This window comes from Aaosphaeria arxii (assembly GCF_010015735.1).
Source record: "Aaosphaeria arxii CBS 175.79 unplaced genomic scaffold BU24scaffold_3, whole genome shotgun sequence".
Lineage (NCBI taxonomy): Eukaryota > Fungi > Ascomycota > Dothideomycetes > Pleosporales > Aaosphaeria > Aaosphaeria arxii.
This window is the reverse complement of record NW_022983476.1, coordinates 919,092-934,391: the sequence shown is the minus strand read 5'-3', so window position 1 is coordinate 934,391 and position 15,300 is coordinate 919,092. Positions and strand designations below refer to the sequence as shown.

General features: G+C 49.2%; 3 protein-coding genes across 3 annotated transcripts; 1 reads left to right on the top strand and 2 right to left on the bottom strand.

Moving 5' to 3' along the window:
• Positions 1–1,993: 1,993 nt before the first annotated feature.
• On the top strand, positions 1,994–3,447 carry BU24DRAFT_345404 (uncharacterized protein; the record flags this gene model as incomplete). Its single annotated transcript, XM_033523446.1, has 3 exons — positions 1,994–2,306; positions 2,371–2,706; positions 2,762–3,447. 3 exons carry the CDS (start codon positions 1,994–1,996, stop codon positions 3,445–3,447), a joined length of 1,335 nt encoding a protein of 444 aa, XP_033385508.1.
• Positions 3,448–10,228: 6,781 nt separating this feature from the next.
• Positions 10,229–12,308, bottom strand: BU24DRAFT_460245 (cryptochrome; the record flags this gene model as incomplete). Its single annotated transcript, XM_033531808.1, has 2 exons — positions 10,229–11,627; positions 11,692–12,308. 2 exons carry the CDS (start codon positions 12,306–12,308, stop codon positions 10,229–10,231), a joined length of 2,016 nt encoding a protein of 671 aa, XP_033385507.1.
• A 719-nt stretch (positions 12,309–13,027) lies between these two features.
• On the bottom strand, positions 13,028–15,297 carry BU24DRAFT_420192 (glutamate decarboxylase). The gene is made up of 4 exons (XM_033527419.1): positions 14,443–15,297; positions 14,012–14,383; positions 13,700–13,904; positions 13,028–13,642 (listed from the first exon to the last, which is right to left on the bottom strand). The coding sequence occupies exons 1-4, from the start codon at positions 15,235–15,237 to the stop codon at positions 13,374–13,376; spliced, it is 1,641 nt and encodes a 546-aa protein (XP_033385506.1). The 5' UTR covers positions 15,238–15,297; the 3' UTR covers positions 13,028–13,373.
• Positions 15,298–15,300: the final 3 nt, after the last annotated feature.

Here is a 15,300-nt window from a genome sequence, read left to right as displayed (position 1 = left end):
CCAATGGTTATTTCCAGACTTACAAGTACACACTCGACTTCGTCTCGTCTCCATTCGGCTACATAAATGATGTTCATCGGCCCTCGAGATTAATCACACATGCAAAGTACACATAGTTGTAAGCGTGGGGGCTGCATTTCCTCTGTTTTTCGTCTTCCTCCGAGTCGTCTGAGCAAAGACTGAGGGAATCCTTTCGTAGACGTATCGGCGTATGTGCATACCTACATTGCATACATACAAAGAACACACATGTAGTTGTTGCCAACGTAATTAGCCACCTTTTCTACCTTACAGACAAAGTAGTACCATGTATAATTACATACAAAGATGGTTAGATACCCAGAGAAACTGGTGGCAGTCCGTGCACAGCTCATCCATCCCGCACATCATTCATTGAGTTGGCTCAAGCGGCGGCATCCACACATCCACATCCATCCACTTCCACTTCCATGTCCACTTACTTCCATGTCCCCATCCACATCCACATTTTGTCTGTCCAACTACTAACCACTACTGCCACTACTACTTCGACAAGAGTACCTACGATAGGACAGGTACGGAGTACAGGGAGAGAGACTGGAACACACGGACACATGCATACATACTACATACCTACTTACTTACTGACCTAACCACCTACTACAGTATACTCTATACACAGTACCTACCGACGAGCTACATACCTACACCTACACCTACACATACACCCACACGGACTATGTCAATGCACAAGCCCATATCCTTGTTCTACAAGCTACTACTAGACCCATCCTTGTTCCATCCATCCCCATCCCCCATCACCCTTCCCATCCCATCCCTCTCCCATGCACAGGGTTTCTCCCACCTCCTGCCAGACCGGCGCAAGATCGTCCTGTTCATGGCCAAGCCCACCAGGATCGAATGCTCAATCTCGTGTGAATTGGGCGCGCCAACGCGACTCACCTGTCGTGGTAGTAGCGTGCGTTGCCCTTCGCCACTTTTAATCATCTGCAGACACTCCTCTAGCCATACAGCGCTTTGCAAAAATATCCATCCTGCAATTCCCGACAGTTCTACTATTCTTCTTCGCTCAACCTCTTTGCTTTTTTCTTCTTTTTTCCTACTGTATCTTCCGGCCCACCCCTGGTTTGGATTGGATCTGGCTGGCTCTTTCTTTTCTTTCTTGTGTCTGGTGTCTGTGTCGATATCTGTGTCTGGTGTATGCAGGCTCTTTGTTGTATGTGTGTATATGTGTGTGTCTGCCAGTGTGAATGCACCTCTGCCTGTTCAGTCTGCATCCATAGTCAACGTGGGATACCAGACCAAGCAGGAAAGCTTACATAGGCGACAATAGGCCCTCGACCGCACACCATTAGGCCTCAAAAGATCGTCACTGTCACCCCGTCCCTCACCACTGTTGGATCCGGTACCTCACTATACTATCCTGTGGCCCTAGCCGTCGGAACATCCGCCTGCAGAATTGAAGCGCCTAATATCCCATGGCATGGTTGATCGTCCGCGACCGCACTCGCCAGTAACTCCCGAACACAGACCCAGATCGAATAGTGCGGGCTCCAACGTTTAGAAAGCCACTCCACTGTTCAAATCCGCTTAGGTAGGTCTTCCGTTGTCCCTTGAATAGCTTTGCCTTCATATTACATACTACTTACTGCACTTGCACTACACCTGAACCTCACTATCATTTGCCCCCTCCACTCTCCTCCATCTTACCTTCCACTCCTTCGTCATTCCTATTCATGTCTTGACGTCTTGATGTATCGAGTCTAAGACCTTCTCAGGCTCTCAGGCTCTCCATCGTACCATCTCCAAGCCTCTCTTGTCTATCTTTTCTCGCTTTCACGGATTCTCCATATGCGCTGGACGTCTTCACGGGGTAACACTCGACAGGTGCGACAGCGTTACGCCTCCTATGGCTGTGGGATTGGAGTACCGCACCAACAAATCTGCCTCTAGCTTGGACCAAGCGTTGCTTTTGCAGCCCGCCAGGAACGCAATGTCCTTTAACTCTTCACTGGCCAATGCATCTGGACTCGCATTGTCTACGGAGACCGCCTCCGTTCCAAGCTCTGAGCATCTCCCCACCTTCGATCCTACCATTGCGGCCCAAACCGTAGATCAATCGCCTCTCCAGCAGGCGAACAAAAAGAGACGACCCTCCAAGGGCAAAGTCCAAACCGATCTTCGACGGGTGTCTTCAACGCCACACATGCGCAATCTTGCCCTCCAGACCACCGCTGGCGACCTCTCGCCCACTGCCGACAAGCGGCGGAACAAGCTGGGCTACCATCGCACCTCAGTTGCTTGCGGTAAGCTAGCTGTTACATCAGTATTTCGTGTCTGCTGGCAGGTCACTGACCTTCTGATGTGTAGGACATTGTCGACGTAGGAAGATCCGGTGCCTAGTAGCGCAGGATGACCCCCAAGGTCGTTGCGCCAACTGCATTCGACTGAAGAAGGAATGTAACTTCTACCCAGTCGAACAGAATCCGGAGAACCAACCACGCGCTCCGACTACCGCGTCGACGGAGACGGGAAGTGGTGCCCCAGTGTCGTCTACTACATCCTCACCTCACCATCCCTCAGCTGCAGGAGAGAAAGTAGACGAGTTCCGACCACCTTTTCCAGGGCCACCTCTTCAAACCTCCAAGTTTGCAGCGCAACCAGATGTTGAGATAGACCCCAATCTATCTGGCCCACCCAGCGCGAGTGAGTATAAACAGGAAGAGTGAGAAGGTGCTATCTCCGAAGCTAACAGTCGCAGTGCAATTACAGCACCCACCTTACACTTACCCGCCGGCGATAGAGACGCAGTGGAACACGCCTGCATACCTACCATCTTCTTCTGTGGCGGAATCCTCGCCTTCTTCGTCTGGATTTTGGCAGCCCTCGCCATCGACCGCAAACTCGGCTTACGGTAGCGATTCTAATGTTTCTGGAGGGCGCACTCCAGCGACCATGAGCACCGCATCTACCATGTCCTACGCAGGTCACCAAGATCCCCATGGTTGGAATCAGCCGAGCATGCAGCCCCCCGGCAGGTCTATGTCCTTCCCAAATATCGAAGGGGTCGGCCCCTCGCAATACGCAAACCCAGGGCTTGGTATCCAACACGACTATTCTCGCCGAACATCGCCATACCCGTACCCCACGACGATCGACACGAACCCAGCGACATTGCACAGCACGACTACCCTCGGGAGCAATGGCTCAGCTCCCCTGTCTGCGCCCATACTTCCCAACCAACACCAACAGTTCAACTACCCCGCACCCTGGAATCCTTTTGGGGGGATGCCGCAAAGCGCAGGCCATGAAATGCCTGCTCAGCCTCGATCTATGAGCGTACAATGGTATCATGAATCCGGGCAACTTGGCCAGGTTCAGGAGGAAAGCGGACAACCTGTTGGTTACCCAAATGGAATGCCTCATCAGTTTTATACCGGATCTTGATTCAAAGCCTTATTTATATTTCGCCTATTGCCCATCGCATTCTCGGTTTCTTGGCTCGATCACCCTGGCTATTTTTCGATTCTTTCTTTTCTATCTATCATAGACCGCTTTGGCGACCTTACTATTGCGGTATTTTATTTTGGTTATTCTTGGGTTAGGGTTGGAACACATGGCGTTATACATGCTTTCGGATTTATTGATTTGGTTGGAAACAGGATGATGGAACAACGGGAGACATAAAAGCACCTAAGCCGCTCAGCCAGAGGCATATTTTCACCTCCTTCACGGCCGCAGTAAAGCCCGTATAGCGGTTCGGACTCGTTCCACTACTGAGAATTGTAGTTTTCGGAACCTCCTTTTCCGGGGTACGACTGTCGGACTTTTCGGTTCCATCACATTTTGAGACTCGATTCATATTTTCTTTCTATCCTCAGTTTCCGAGCATTTCTCGAATTTCAGGGATTGCTTATGTATGACTAGAAGAAGGCTTTGCATTGTGTGCAGTCTGATAGCTGCCACCGACCGCATCCGCACTTGTAAGAGTAACTCGCGAAGCTATCCGCGGGACGTCGCCGAATTCAGCATTCAGGAAGTTCATCAGACAGCTTGTCGCCTCTTTTCGCAGCATTTCATCTCATTTAGCGGGGGGTGGGGGTTTTCCCATCTCCACAAGTTGTTAACTTGGACAGCTCCGATACCCGCGCTGTTTCATTGTGGAATTGATATCAATGCCTCATTCCGTTCGCAACAGCATCTTCTCTTCATGATTTAGGTTCATTTCACGAGGCAACCCTATTCTCATGCACCGGAAACATTTGCTTCTCGGCAGCGATTCATCCTCGTCCACGGCAGTCTGTAGATAGGGAGGGTGCACGCATGACTACGGGCGCTTCCAGCACGCACCAGAGTCTTTCCATGACAATTTTTGCATTACCGAAATCTCCCACCCCGCACTCTTGAGGACGTTGCATCCTCGTTGTCTTAGGTCCACTGTCATCTGGGGTTGTTCAATAAGGTCGCTTAGTAGGACGGAGATATGTCCATTTCCTCCCTAGCATCGTTAATAGTCCACCCAGCAATGCGAACGGCCACCACTTTCGGCCAGACGCAGCATTAGAAAGAACACATGCATTCGTGCGCATGCGCAAAGGTGCAGTGCAGCAAACACATGCAGGAGAAAAACGTACCGAAACCTTAGAAACAGCGCTTCCACACGAGACGATTTTCCAGGGGGAAATGCTGAATGCTGATTGCGCGCTATGGATTTGTCTACTCCGGATTCCACCGTTCCCAGTACCCAAGACCCCAGCCTTCCCCATCATCGATCGAAAAGCCACCGTCTAGCCATCCATCCATCCATCCGTCCATCCATCATAACATCTCTCAACTGAAAAAGGACTCAAGGACTAAGCTCGCTCGCTACTTGCGCAACTGCGACCTGCCAGAGACAAAAAGGACAGGGCAGAGACCCCGCAAATACCCTTTGACCTACAGGGGCCCTGGGCATTGAGTGAGCTATGTACTTCTACTGTACTCCGTACATGCTCGTACTGTCTACCTATGCAAGTTGAGCTCCGGTCTTCGGACACTTTGGCTTACTTACCTACTGCATTGCACTCCCGATATAGCCCCTTCATCTACTCCGTATCACTGTTAAATTTCTCCCCTGCACACATGCACAGTAATACTGAATACCTTTCTACTATCCATCCATAGTATTTATTGTTCATGACCCCATCCTCCAGCTGACGCCAATCAACCCGTAACACATTGCAGGAAACCTTATTTCCCAGCATCTTGCCCGGGTTTCCTGGTCCTTGCATACGTATATGCGCCGCTTAAACGTTAGACGCCCGGGACGCGGCTCCGGAGCGCAGCGTACTGTGCGCAATGTAGTGCTTGCATGTCCCGCATGCTTTTGTCGGAAACCTAAATCCCAAACACGAAGGGGACAATGGGAAGGGAATCGCTGCGCTGCGCTGCACTGCACTGCACAGCGCGAACAAGCAGCTAACTAACCCTCGGGTCCAAATACCAGTACTCCGTACGGAGTACCAATTACCAAAAGCCTGGCCTAACATACCTAGCCATTGCTGCTCGCTCGTTTCTCGTGCGTGCAATTACCTCCTAGGGTCCAGGGAGTTGTACACCACCCATCCCTACCGGTCCAGTTCCCATTGACTAGGTAGAAGGGCATTGTTGCGTTCGGGCTATCCTTGCACATTTAGAGCCATTTTTTCGACAGGATTACGACTTGACTGGGCTCGGATGAAGATTCAACGCGTGGTCGTCGTAGTCTTCGCCTCGGTAGTCTGTATGCGTGAGGGGTCGGGATAGCCGTTCACACCCAGCGTTCCCTAATTAGCTGTGTCTACTTGCTCGATCCATTCCCCAAATACGAAAAAGGTTTGATTACATGGGGTTTCAGACGAACACCTCTACCAAAAGTGACTAGCTAGCACTACTTGTTACTCTTCTACGACGGGAATCTCTAACGATGAATTATTAGAACAGGATTCGTTGACCTAATCATTCATTTGGGCCACGTAATAACTCTGGAGGGACTGGGAGCCCATCCGTCATTTGCAGTACTCAGTATAATCACATCTGTTGCGATTTGCTCTTCGCTTTGCGTGCTTCGTTTCTTTTGCTCCGAGCACTCTAGCCTCAGGCACATTCTACAAGTACAAAGCGATTACGGAGTAGTATTCATTTACTTAGGCAAGCCGTGTCATCTCTCTTTCTCTTCCTTGGTCCTTGCAAGTTGGCCCTCTTTGTGCACACCAAAGGGGTCAACAAATGGTAGATGGGCACCGCGCATTGGGATTATGGTTGAAAACTTGCATATCATCAACATGGACAGCATGCAAGGTTAGAGGGGTCCACATGAGCAAACCTGCCGGGTAGATAGGGAACGAGGTTGTAGACATCCGATCCAACAACATGAAGCCTAGGCTCTTACAATATCCACATGCATCCAAGAAAGAGAAAAAAGCCCGTTGATCCAACACAATAAGGATTTCAATCCTTTACTTTTTTTTCCCATTCGCACGCACTTTTCTTACTTGTGCATTGTCGCCAAGAGAGAGGAAATCTCCCGATCGTTAAATGTAGTGAACTGTCAGAAGATAGTGTCGATTGGGCGGAGAAACCCAATAAGTTACACGCCTGACTCGAGACAGCAAAATGTCCAGTTCCTTTTTTTTTTCCGAGGCTCGCTTGTGTCATGTTATGTTATGTTGTTATGGCACCCTCTCCTCCCGCTCCTGATATTTCCGACTATACAATCCCAGCGGCCTGGATCAGTCTAGTGCGACTCGAGCAACATCCGAGAAAGTCTACTGCGTAATGATGAAGGAAAGATAGGTACGTTGGATGGGAAACACATGGGTGTGTGAGGTGGGCTGGTGGAGGACTAGTTGTCCATGAGGAAGGTAGTCAGAATCGTAAGACAACACACCACTTCCCTGATACGCGCATGTGTGTCCCGTGCAATGGTAACATTATTGCCTCGATCAGATGTTCTACTTAGCATGATTCCTGGAGTTTCTTCATATGTTCTGGAGAGATAATTTTCCGCTATCGCTGCTGTTGGTGCCCAAAGCTCGGCTTCCAAGTCGTTCTCCGCTGCGAAGGATCCACAAGAGACCATGGCCGGCCATGGTATGAACATGTAGGGAAGCATGTGCCAGGGAAGTGTCTGTGATACGTCTAGACATTTCTGAAGAAGAGCGTCAGTTATGTTGCCTACTTTGGCCGCTTGTAACTTGAGGATGTCGTTTTTACCATTCCTCATCGGTGAGGATGATAATGTTCATAGCGGATACTCTACTTCTTTTGTGGCACAATGCCGACTATCTTGGGAATTTTAAAGTATACCCCGAAGCTTATCTGGACAGTCATTTTCAGTCTACTTTTGTACGGAGTAGACTATTCGCACTTTCCTGTGCTGCCTTGCCATTGCGAAAGTGTCACCATTGCTCGCGCACGGCCAACAGTCCCATTCGATAGATTTTCGTATCTCGAATGTTATTGTTGTCTGTTGACCTACGCGATTCATGAATCACGATGCGAGTTGCAGACAAATCATCCGCGTCAGCCGAGTTCCTCATTTACCGTTGGCACCGGCTAACAATCGAATTTCTGGAGACTTTTATAGTCTCGTACTGAGTCGTACAAAGTTATACGAGACACATGCCCCATTTAATGTACCGACGGGGCGGTCCGGACTCGAGTGCGAGTGCGATATGGGATCCCAAGCGCATGATCCAATGTAAGCACTCGTACCTGAACTACAGCGCTATTCCATAATGTTCATATACGCAAAGACCAGGCACCTATTCGGGAGAGTAGAGCTCGTAACTGCGAGTGAGGCAATCCGACTAATGTTTCAGGTTGATGTTGTTTATCATCCTAGCCGTTAATATTTTTGTCCTATAGCTCTAACCGGTACCAAAGCCGTTTTGATAATGGACTAACCTCCTCGTAACCTGATAGGCAAACCCAATTGCTCCAGAAAGTCCCGTTTCAGGTGCTCTAGCACAGTTCGAGAAGTCTATAGGAATCTCCCCATGTACCTTGCACGGTCCGAGGCAAAACTTTATTCTAACCTTTCTCGTCCACCATTTTGACGAGTGCAAGCACACAACTCGCATCTAACAACACATTACAACCGACTCATACCCAATACACGTGCCCCCGTGTTTCTTCTTCTCTTTACATTCATATACATGAGCAAAAAAGAAAAACATACAACAGCCGGGATTCGCCACTGGTCACCCACGTGGCTACTGGCCGGCCGGTCATGAGCTTAGATAAAGAAGATCAGACGGGTTTCCTCGCTTTCTCAGGCCTTTGGTCGTATGTGCTCGGTTCCATGGATAGAACGGGTCAAATTGGTGCAGGTAGTGTACACATCTCGGCGGTATAGCCATAGCTCGGTTGGTTGCCAGTGTTACGGCACAACATGAAATCATTCTCGAAGTGCGATGCAGTTAACGATCGATTAAACCAAGTATTTTCTGAATCGTTAGAGACTCAGCGTAAGTATACATATAGTGCCTTCATGTCTTTGTTTTCTTTGTTTTCAATCCTTGGCGAGGGCGACAGTATATACCGTATAGAAGTATTCGTTCAGTACGTTATGTGTAGTCGTGCATTGTCTAAGTCGTGCATTGTCTACCCCGTGGTAATAAGCGGAATCTGGAATACCGTGCAACATTCCACTGTACTAAAGGGTCGTCTTACTATTGTAGGTATCATGTCAGTATTGTCGAGAAGGCTGGCTATTGCATGTCACCATCGGGTTGGCGCCATGATCTTGTCCTTGATGGAAATGAATGTACGGTACAATAAAATAAAGAGTATATAGAATACTCTACACTCTCAGTGTTCACCTTGCTAGAATTTCCGGTCGGCTCATGGTTTCGACAACTAGTCAGACTTTTATATTCATTGGTTCTAGCAAAACGCATATAGTCCATGTCGTTGTGCAAGCGTTCACATTACATGCTCTATCATTCAAATAACCTCTACAATAGTATAGACTCCCAGTCGGTAGATCCAGCCAACTAGAGTCCATCACTCATGCAGGCTTCCAATTCTTTGTCATCTGAAGTATGTGACGAGGTCTCCGACTCTTCAACCGCCGCTCTAATCGCCTCTTTCCATTGCAATACAGCGTCGAAATCCGTATAAGATTTTGATACGATTGCGTTCGTAGCAGTCTGCTATAACTTTCTTCTGCGGATCTTACAGCACTGTATTTCAAACTTTCATCTAGCGTACGTCCGCTACTAGAAAACAATAATCGTCGTTCTTTCAAGAATGAGTCGTCGTCGAGAGTCTTAGAGGACGCGGACCTGGGCATTTAGAATCAGTTTTCCTTTCAGTCGGCCCATCACGCTTCCCCAATAAGTCGACAGCATCATTGTCAAGCCTCTTTAGAGCACACATCCGCCTGTCCACAACACGCATTGGTGACGGCGGTCCCAGAATTCCCATCCTATTCCTCCAAACTCTGTCGTACATCCACCTCGCGTCCTTATCTGCCAGTACATCAAACGCCGCCTGCAATGCGCGATACTTCGCGGCGTCGGTACGGAAATAGAGACTGCGCAGTTTGCGGTACGCGGCCTTGATCTCCTCGGGCGTGGCCCGATTGTCCAGTTGTAGAATAGCGTAGTGGTCTTGGAAGGCAAGGAGGTTGGACGTGTATGGGGTTGTGGATGGGGTTATCAAAGGCAGTGTGTGAAGTTGTGAGGGGATGATGTTGAGAGACGCGGGACTGAGGTAGACGCCCGACATACAACCTAAGTCCTCTGGTGGAATTGAGGGTGGAACTGGAAGTTGAAGGTGTTTTCGGCAGGTTCGATGCAAGATGTGAAGGCGGGCGTGGGAAGACAACTGTGAATGCCAGAAAGGGGACGTCATTTGGTCCAGAAACACTATGAGGAAAAGCAAGCCAAGCCAATCCCTCTTGAACGGGGAGAGTTCGAGAGGGGTAGTTATGTATGAGACAAGGAGTTTGCATTGTGAAGCGTACATCTGTGGTGATGTCTTAACAATGCAGGCATGCGTGCATGTTTTACAATAGAGTTGTGCAGACACCATAGACAAGCAACGGAAAAGAGAGGCAATCAAGACTGGACATTTGACTTCAGCAATGAAAGGGCTCCAAAAGTAAACTATCATTTGTCATTCGATGCAATAATCGCTAAATAGAATGTGGGAATCTTGTCAAATACTACACTCTTGATGCTTCTAGATTGGTAGAGTTCATTTACATTTGGTCACCGTGACCAGAGTTGCCCAATTTCTCTTCGTTTCCCAGCCTTCGATTCCCTTTCCCTTTCCCTCGTCCTCCTCTCCAACTTCCTCTGTCTTTCCCTCTGCCATCGTTGCCCTGGCCCCTTCTCCTGTTGACCGAGAACTGAATCCGAACGAGTGGATGCTCCACCCATTCTAGTCCTTGCAGACCTAATTGAGCCTTCTCGGAGCCTTCAAGTCTCCACGCCTGGAAGAGACCCATGAGACGCTGCTGATCCACCTCCTCTTTATTTGGGCCGATGCCCTTTGTTATTTGAAGTTTGCGGAGTTCAGGCACCCAAGCAGTGATATATTCGCCTTTTGGGTCGTAGTCAAGGGCTTGTTTGATGGGATTGAAGACTCTGCCCTGCCGGGGATCGTTGCCTACGCCAGCCACGTACTGCCAATTGCCCCAGTTGCTGCCCACATCGTAATCGACAAGAAGAAATTCGTACCACTCTGCGCCGATCCTCCAGTCAATACCGAGGTGAGAGGCAAGGAAAGATGCCACGTTCTGTCGAGCACGATTCGAGGTATAGCCGGTAAGGAATAGTTCGCGGTTCGAAGCGTCGATTAACCCGATGCCGGTGAGTCCTGACCGAAAGCGATCGAATACTTCTGCCGTCTTTGCTGGATCGTCACCAGCTTTGCCATCCTTATGTATGTATCTCCATCGTTTCGCGGATGATTGGTCTTGGTCACTGTTGTAAGAGTCTTGGCCTTCTCTACGCTTCGATGATGTGGTATCCCTGATTCCGTCGACGTGGAACATCCGTGATCCAAACTTACGTGCGCACAGTCTCATGTAGTCTCGCCAGAGTAGCTCAAAGCGTACCGCAGCTGTTCCTTCGTTTTCCCCTTTGCCATAGCCTTGAACCCCCCTACCCTCGCCGTTGCCTCCCTCGAAGTCTGCCATCGCCCAATGTACTTGACGTGCTGTTAGATGGCCCTGTGCAAGATATGCGGACAGCTTTGTACTGAAATCCAGACCCAGCATGCCGTTCCTAGTAGCTTTATAAGAGGACATTGCACCACTGACGATGAGATGCGATAGTCGGTCTTGTGCTGCAGACTCTCCTCCCATGAAGGGATGCGCAGATTCCACGTTTCCCGGCCATTGCGGAGGCGACGAAAGACCAAATGATGGGTCTTCATTAAGTGGCGCAAGCAGGCGCTCTATCAATGCTTGCAAGCTGTTTGGAATCTCGAAAGGTCCCATTTGAGGAGGTGAATGTGGCGGAAGAGGTGGAAGTTTGGTAGGGGCTGGTAAGATCTGGCGAGGGCATTCACGAAGCGGTTCAAGAGATTTTCGAAATGTTGTGTAGACATTAGGAAGGTCGGACATACTTCGCATGTCGAGTGGAAGATCTCGACTATCGACAGTCAGCAGTGTAGAGCAAACATCAATCAGACCGAAAAGGTCCAAGGGAAACATACTCATCCACGAAGTATTTCTCGTCTTCCCAAACACGCACATTGACCCCGTAGTGTGCAGCGATTCCTTTCACATCCCGCTCGTCTGCTCGTTCCTCGGTTCCATCATCTGCAGTCATCCAAATGGCCGAGACTTCCGCTGTGTTACCATCGTCATCCTTCTCTTTTGCGTACCATTGTAACATATTTTCAACCACATCCCCGATCATACCTACTCTTAGATCTAGGCCAGATCCACATTCCAAACCTTCTAATCGCTCCTTCAAATTCCATGCCCCCTCTGCCATGAACTTGGCGCGATGTGGCCCAGTCCTCCATACGCCAGCGATTTGACTTCGAGCCTCAGGATAGGGCGAACGTTTCGAGTCCGACGCTAGAAAGCCAGACACTTCTACCTGATTCGCAGGGAAGATGTAGACGGGAAGAAGATGGGTGAAATCTGGAACTTCTGTGTCCGAGATCATTGAATCTTCTCTACTGTTCGTATCTGGTGTTTCTGGGTGACTGTCGTAGTCGATAAACGCTTGCGATGCATGATGGAATATAGGGTTGTCAGACAATCGTACATCGCGGCGAAGGATGCATATGAGGATGCGAGGTTTTGTGACCCGTCGGGCCATCGCGTGATAATTATCTTCTGAGGAGCTGAGTTCGTGGGAGAGACAAGTGTGACATGAAGGAGAGTGGAATAGTGGCCAGGAATTTCGACGGATCATTGAAGACAAGTACCTCATTAAGAGTTAAACACGAGGGCCATGCCTGACAATTGCACGAAAGATGGAGAAGGAGAGAGGTGGCGAGCTTCAGGGGACGTCATGATATGGAGGAGAATTGAAGTAACCAGACTGTCTCACCACCGAAGATTCTGCCTGCTGGAATGGCAGTATCGTGCACTAGAAGAGAACAGAACTCGCCATTCGACTAAGTGTTATGGCTGCAGCATTGCAGGTACGGGTAACAGGTGACCGGCGTCAAAGGCATGGGCATGGGCTTTCCCTGATCGTTCAAGGGTGGGTAGGGAGCCCATAGACAGGCATGACGTTGACCATGGCTTGGGTAGCAACATCATTGGCTGTAAGGGAGCTCGGGGGATATCAGAAGGAGAGCAAAACGGTGTATTTTGCAGACCAATTCGGGTGATGTGTATGGTGACGATGGTGGTGTTGTCATAGAAGTTCTTTGGATCGCGACGCTTGTTGATGATTTAGTCCATTTGGGGACTAGCTCAGATCTGATCTCATCCGCAAATCTGGAAAACCAGGGGAGCCAAGATGGAGACATGTTGCAACACAAGGTGCGCTTATCGAGATATTTGCGGGAGCATGCAAGTATTCGATACATTGATAGGACATGGGGATCGGTGGAACGAAGTTTCATTCAGGTACGAGGCACACACACTGCATAATGCATACTGCATACAACAATTACAGCTACAGCTGCAGCTACAGCTACAGGTACCCCGTACAGCTATTGAAAACGCCTGCACCTTGCATTCAATTACTCCTGTTACCTGTGCAGATAGTTACTGGTAGTAGATGCTGCTATTACCGAGCAGGTACCCAGGACCCGGTAAGGACTCGTGGTACGAAAAACGAGATAGGATCGATCGATCAATGTCATGCAGACCACTTTTTCTACTCCATTTAATTAAAACCCCATAGTCGCCTCCCTCCATCATCCCACATCTAGCACACCGTTCGGTGGACACCCTTATGCATAGGTCGGCGTGCCTTGTGCTTATGTTTCGCCTCCAAGCCCTGGGAGCCATGTTGCTTTTCGACACTCACAACGCCTGGTTGCCAGGCAGCCAAATCTACTGCGTCAGTCTCCATCAATGTCTCGGTGACTTGGGCAATGTCGGTCACGAGTCTCTCTATCATGTGCATCGATAAGGTCTCCCGCACCACGACCCGTAGGATCTCTGTCTTCTCCTCGTTCGGCGGCAATGGGTAGTCTGATCTAGTCAATAACGCGGGCACACAGGAGCTATACTCTTTAGTGGATTACTCACTTGGAATAATGTACTGCTTTGCTCTCAGTAGGTTCGATACACTCTCTTGCTTGACATGGGGATATTGTTTCTTGAAATCGTCTGAGAATGTGAAAGCGACAACGGGTAGACCAGGATTGTACTCCGCGCTATTCTCGCTTTCATCGTACTGCTTTTTACCCTTCACAAATTTGTGGTCACCTTTCTTCCTATGGATCTCGCTGACCTGTAGGCTAGTCAGAACAATCATGGTTCAGAGGAAACGACGCTGAGCAAGCGTCATGGACTTAACCGCAGCACACGGGTCATGAAAAGATGTCTGCATGGACTTACACATCGGTACCAGCCGGTTTCCTCCAATGCTCGGCTTAGCAGTCTTGCATTGGACAACATATTTTCCATGATGTTACGATACCCAGTGAATCCAAGATGAATCAAGTTATAGTACTGAGCAATGACCTGCGCTCCTGGACGAGAGAAGTTTAGTGTGTACGATTCTTCGGTGCCTCCCAGATAGTGTAGCTCGAATATCAGATGTTTGGGAAGCTGGCTTTCATCTCTCCAAATGATCCAACCTACACCGGCGTAGACCAATCCAAATTTGTGTCCCGATGTGTTGATTGATTTGACGCGAGGGAGCTCGAAGTTCCATTTTGCGCCAGCTCCGGCATGGGTGAAAGGCGCAATGAAGCCGCCAGAGGCCGCCTAGGCAAAAAAATAAATTAGTGATAGAAGCATTTATCTGAAACACTTTGTTTACTCACATCCACATGAATATCGATTGAGACACCAGTCTTCTTTTCGTACTCATCGAGAATGTTGGAGATTTCTTCGACTGGCTCATAATGACCAGTGTATGTTGAGCCAAGGATAACGAAGACGCCAATCGTGTTTTCGTCAATATTTTTCTTGACCAACTCTGGGTCCAAACGATAGGAGCTATCTTCAGAAACTGGAAGGATCCTGGCTTCGACCTCGAAATACCGCGCGAATTTCTCAAGGGCAACCTGGGCATTGGCACCCATGATGATGTTCGGCTTTGAGGTATCTTTGCCTTCTGCTTGTCTTCTCTCCTGCCACCTCCGCTTCATGGCCAAACCACCTAGATGAATTGCTTCGCTCGAGCCAGTGCAAGCGCTTCCAATGGCAGTTTCCCCCTTCTGAACTCCCCATAAGTGTGCAATGATGGACACGCATCGAGTGTGCATGTTCATCATAGCAGGATACTCGTCCGCGTCAGACATGTTCTTGGAAATATTCTCCAGTATAAGCTGGTCTGCATCACGCTCCATGTATGTTCCCACGAAGGATGCAAGATTTAGACTTGGTCGTCCGTCCAAGTCCAACTCATCCTTGAGCAATTGATGTACAGCATCTGCAGGCGCTCCGTCGTGGGGGATTCGAAATTTGGACAACTGGGTGGAACTAGCATACCGACTGGAATAAGGTGTACTGTGGGTGGCAGCCCGGTCACTCCTGTGCCCAGCCTTGTGGAAGGGATGGTCGTGAAGCTTTTCGACCAGCTCATCTGGGTCGATGTGTCTTGCAAGGCCTGCCATTGTGTTTAATGAATTGGATATTGAGTTCTCAGGGTGAGGCTAATTGATGGGAATGCTGAGTCT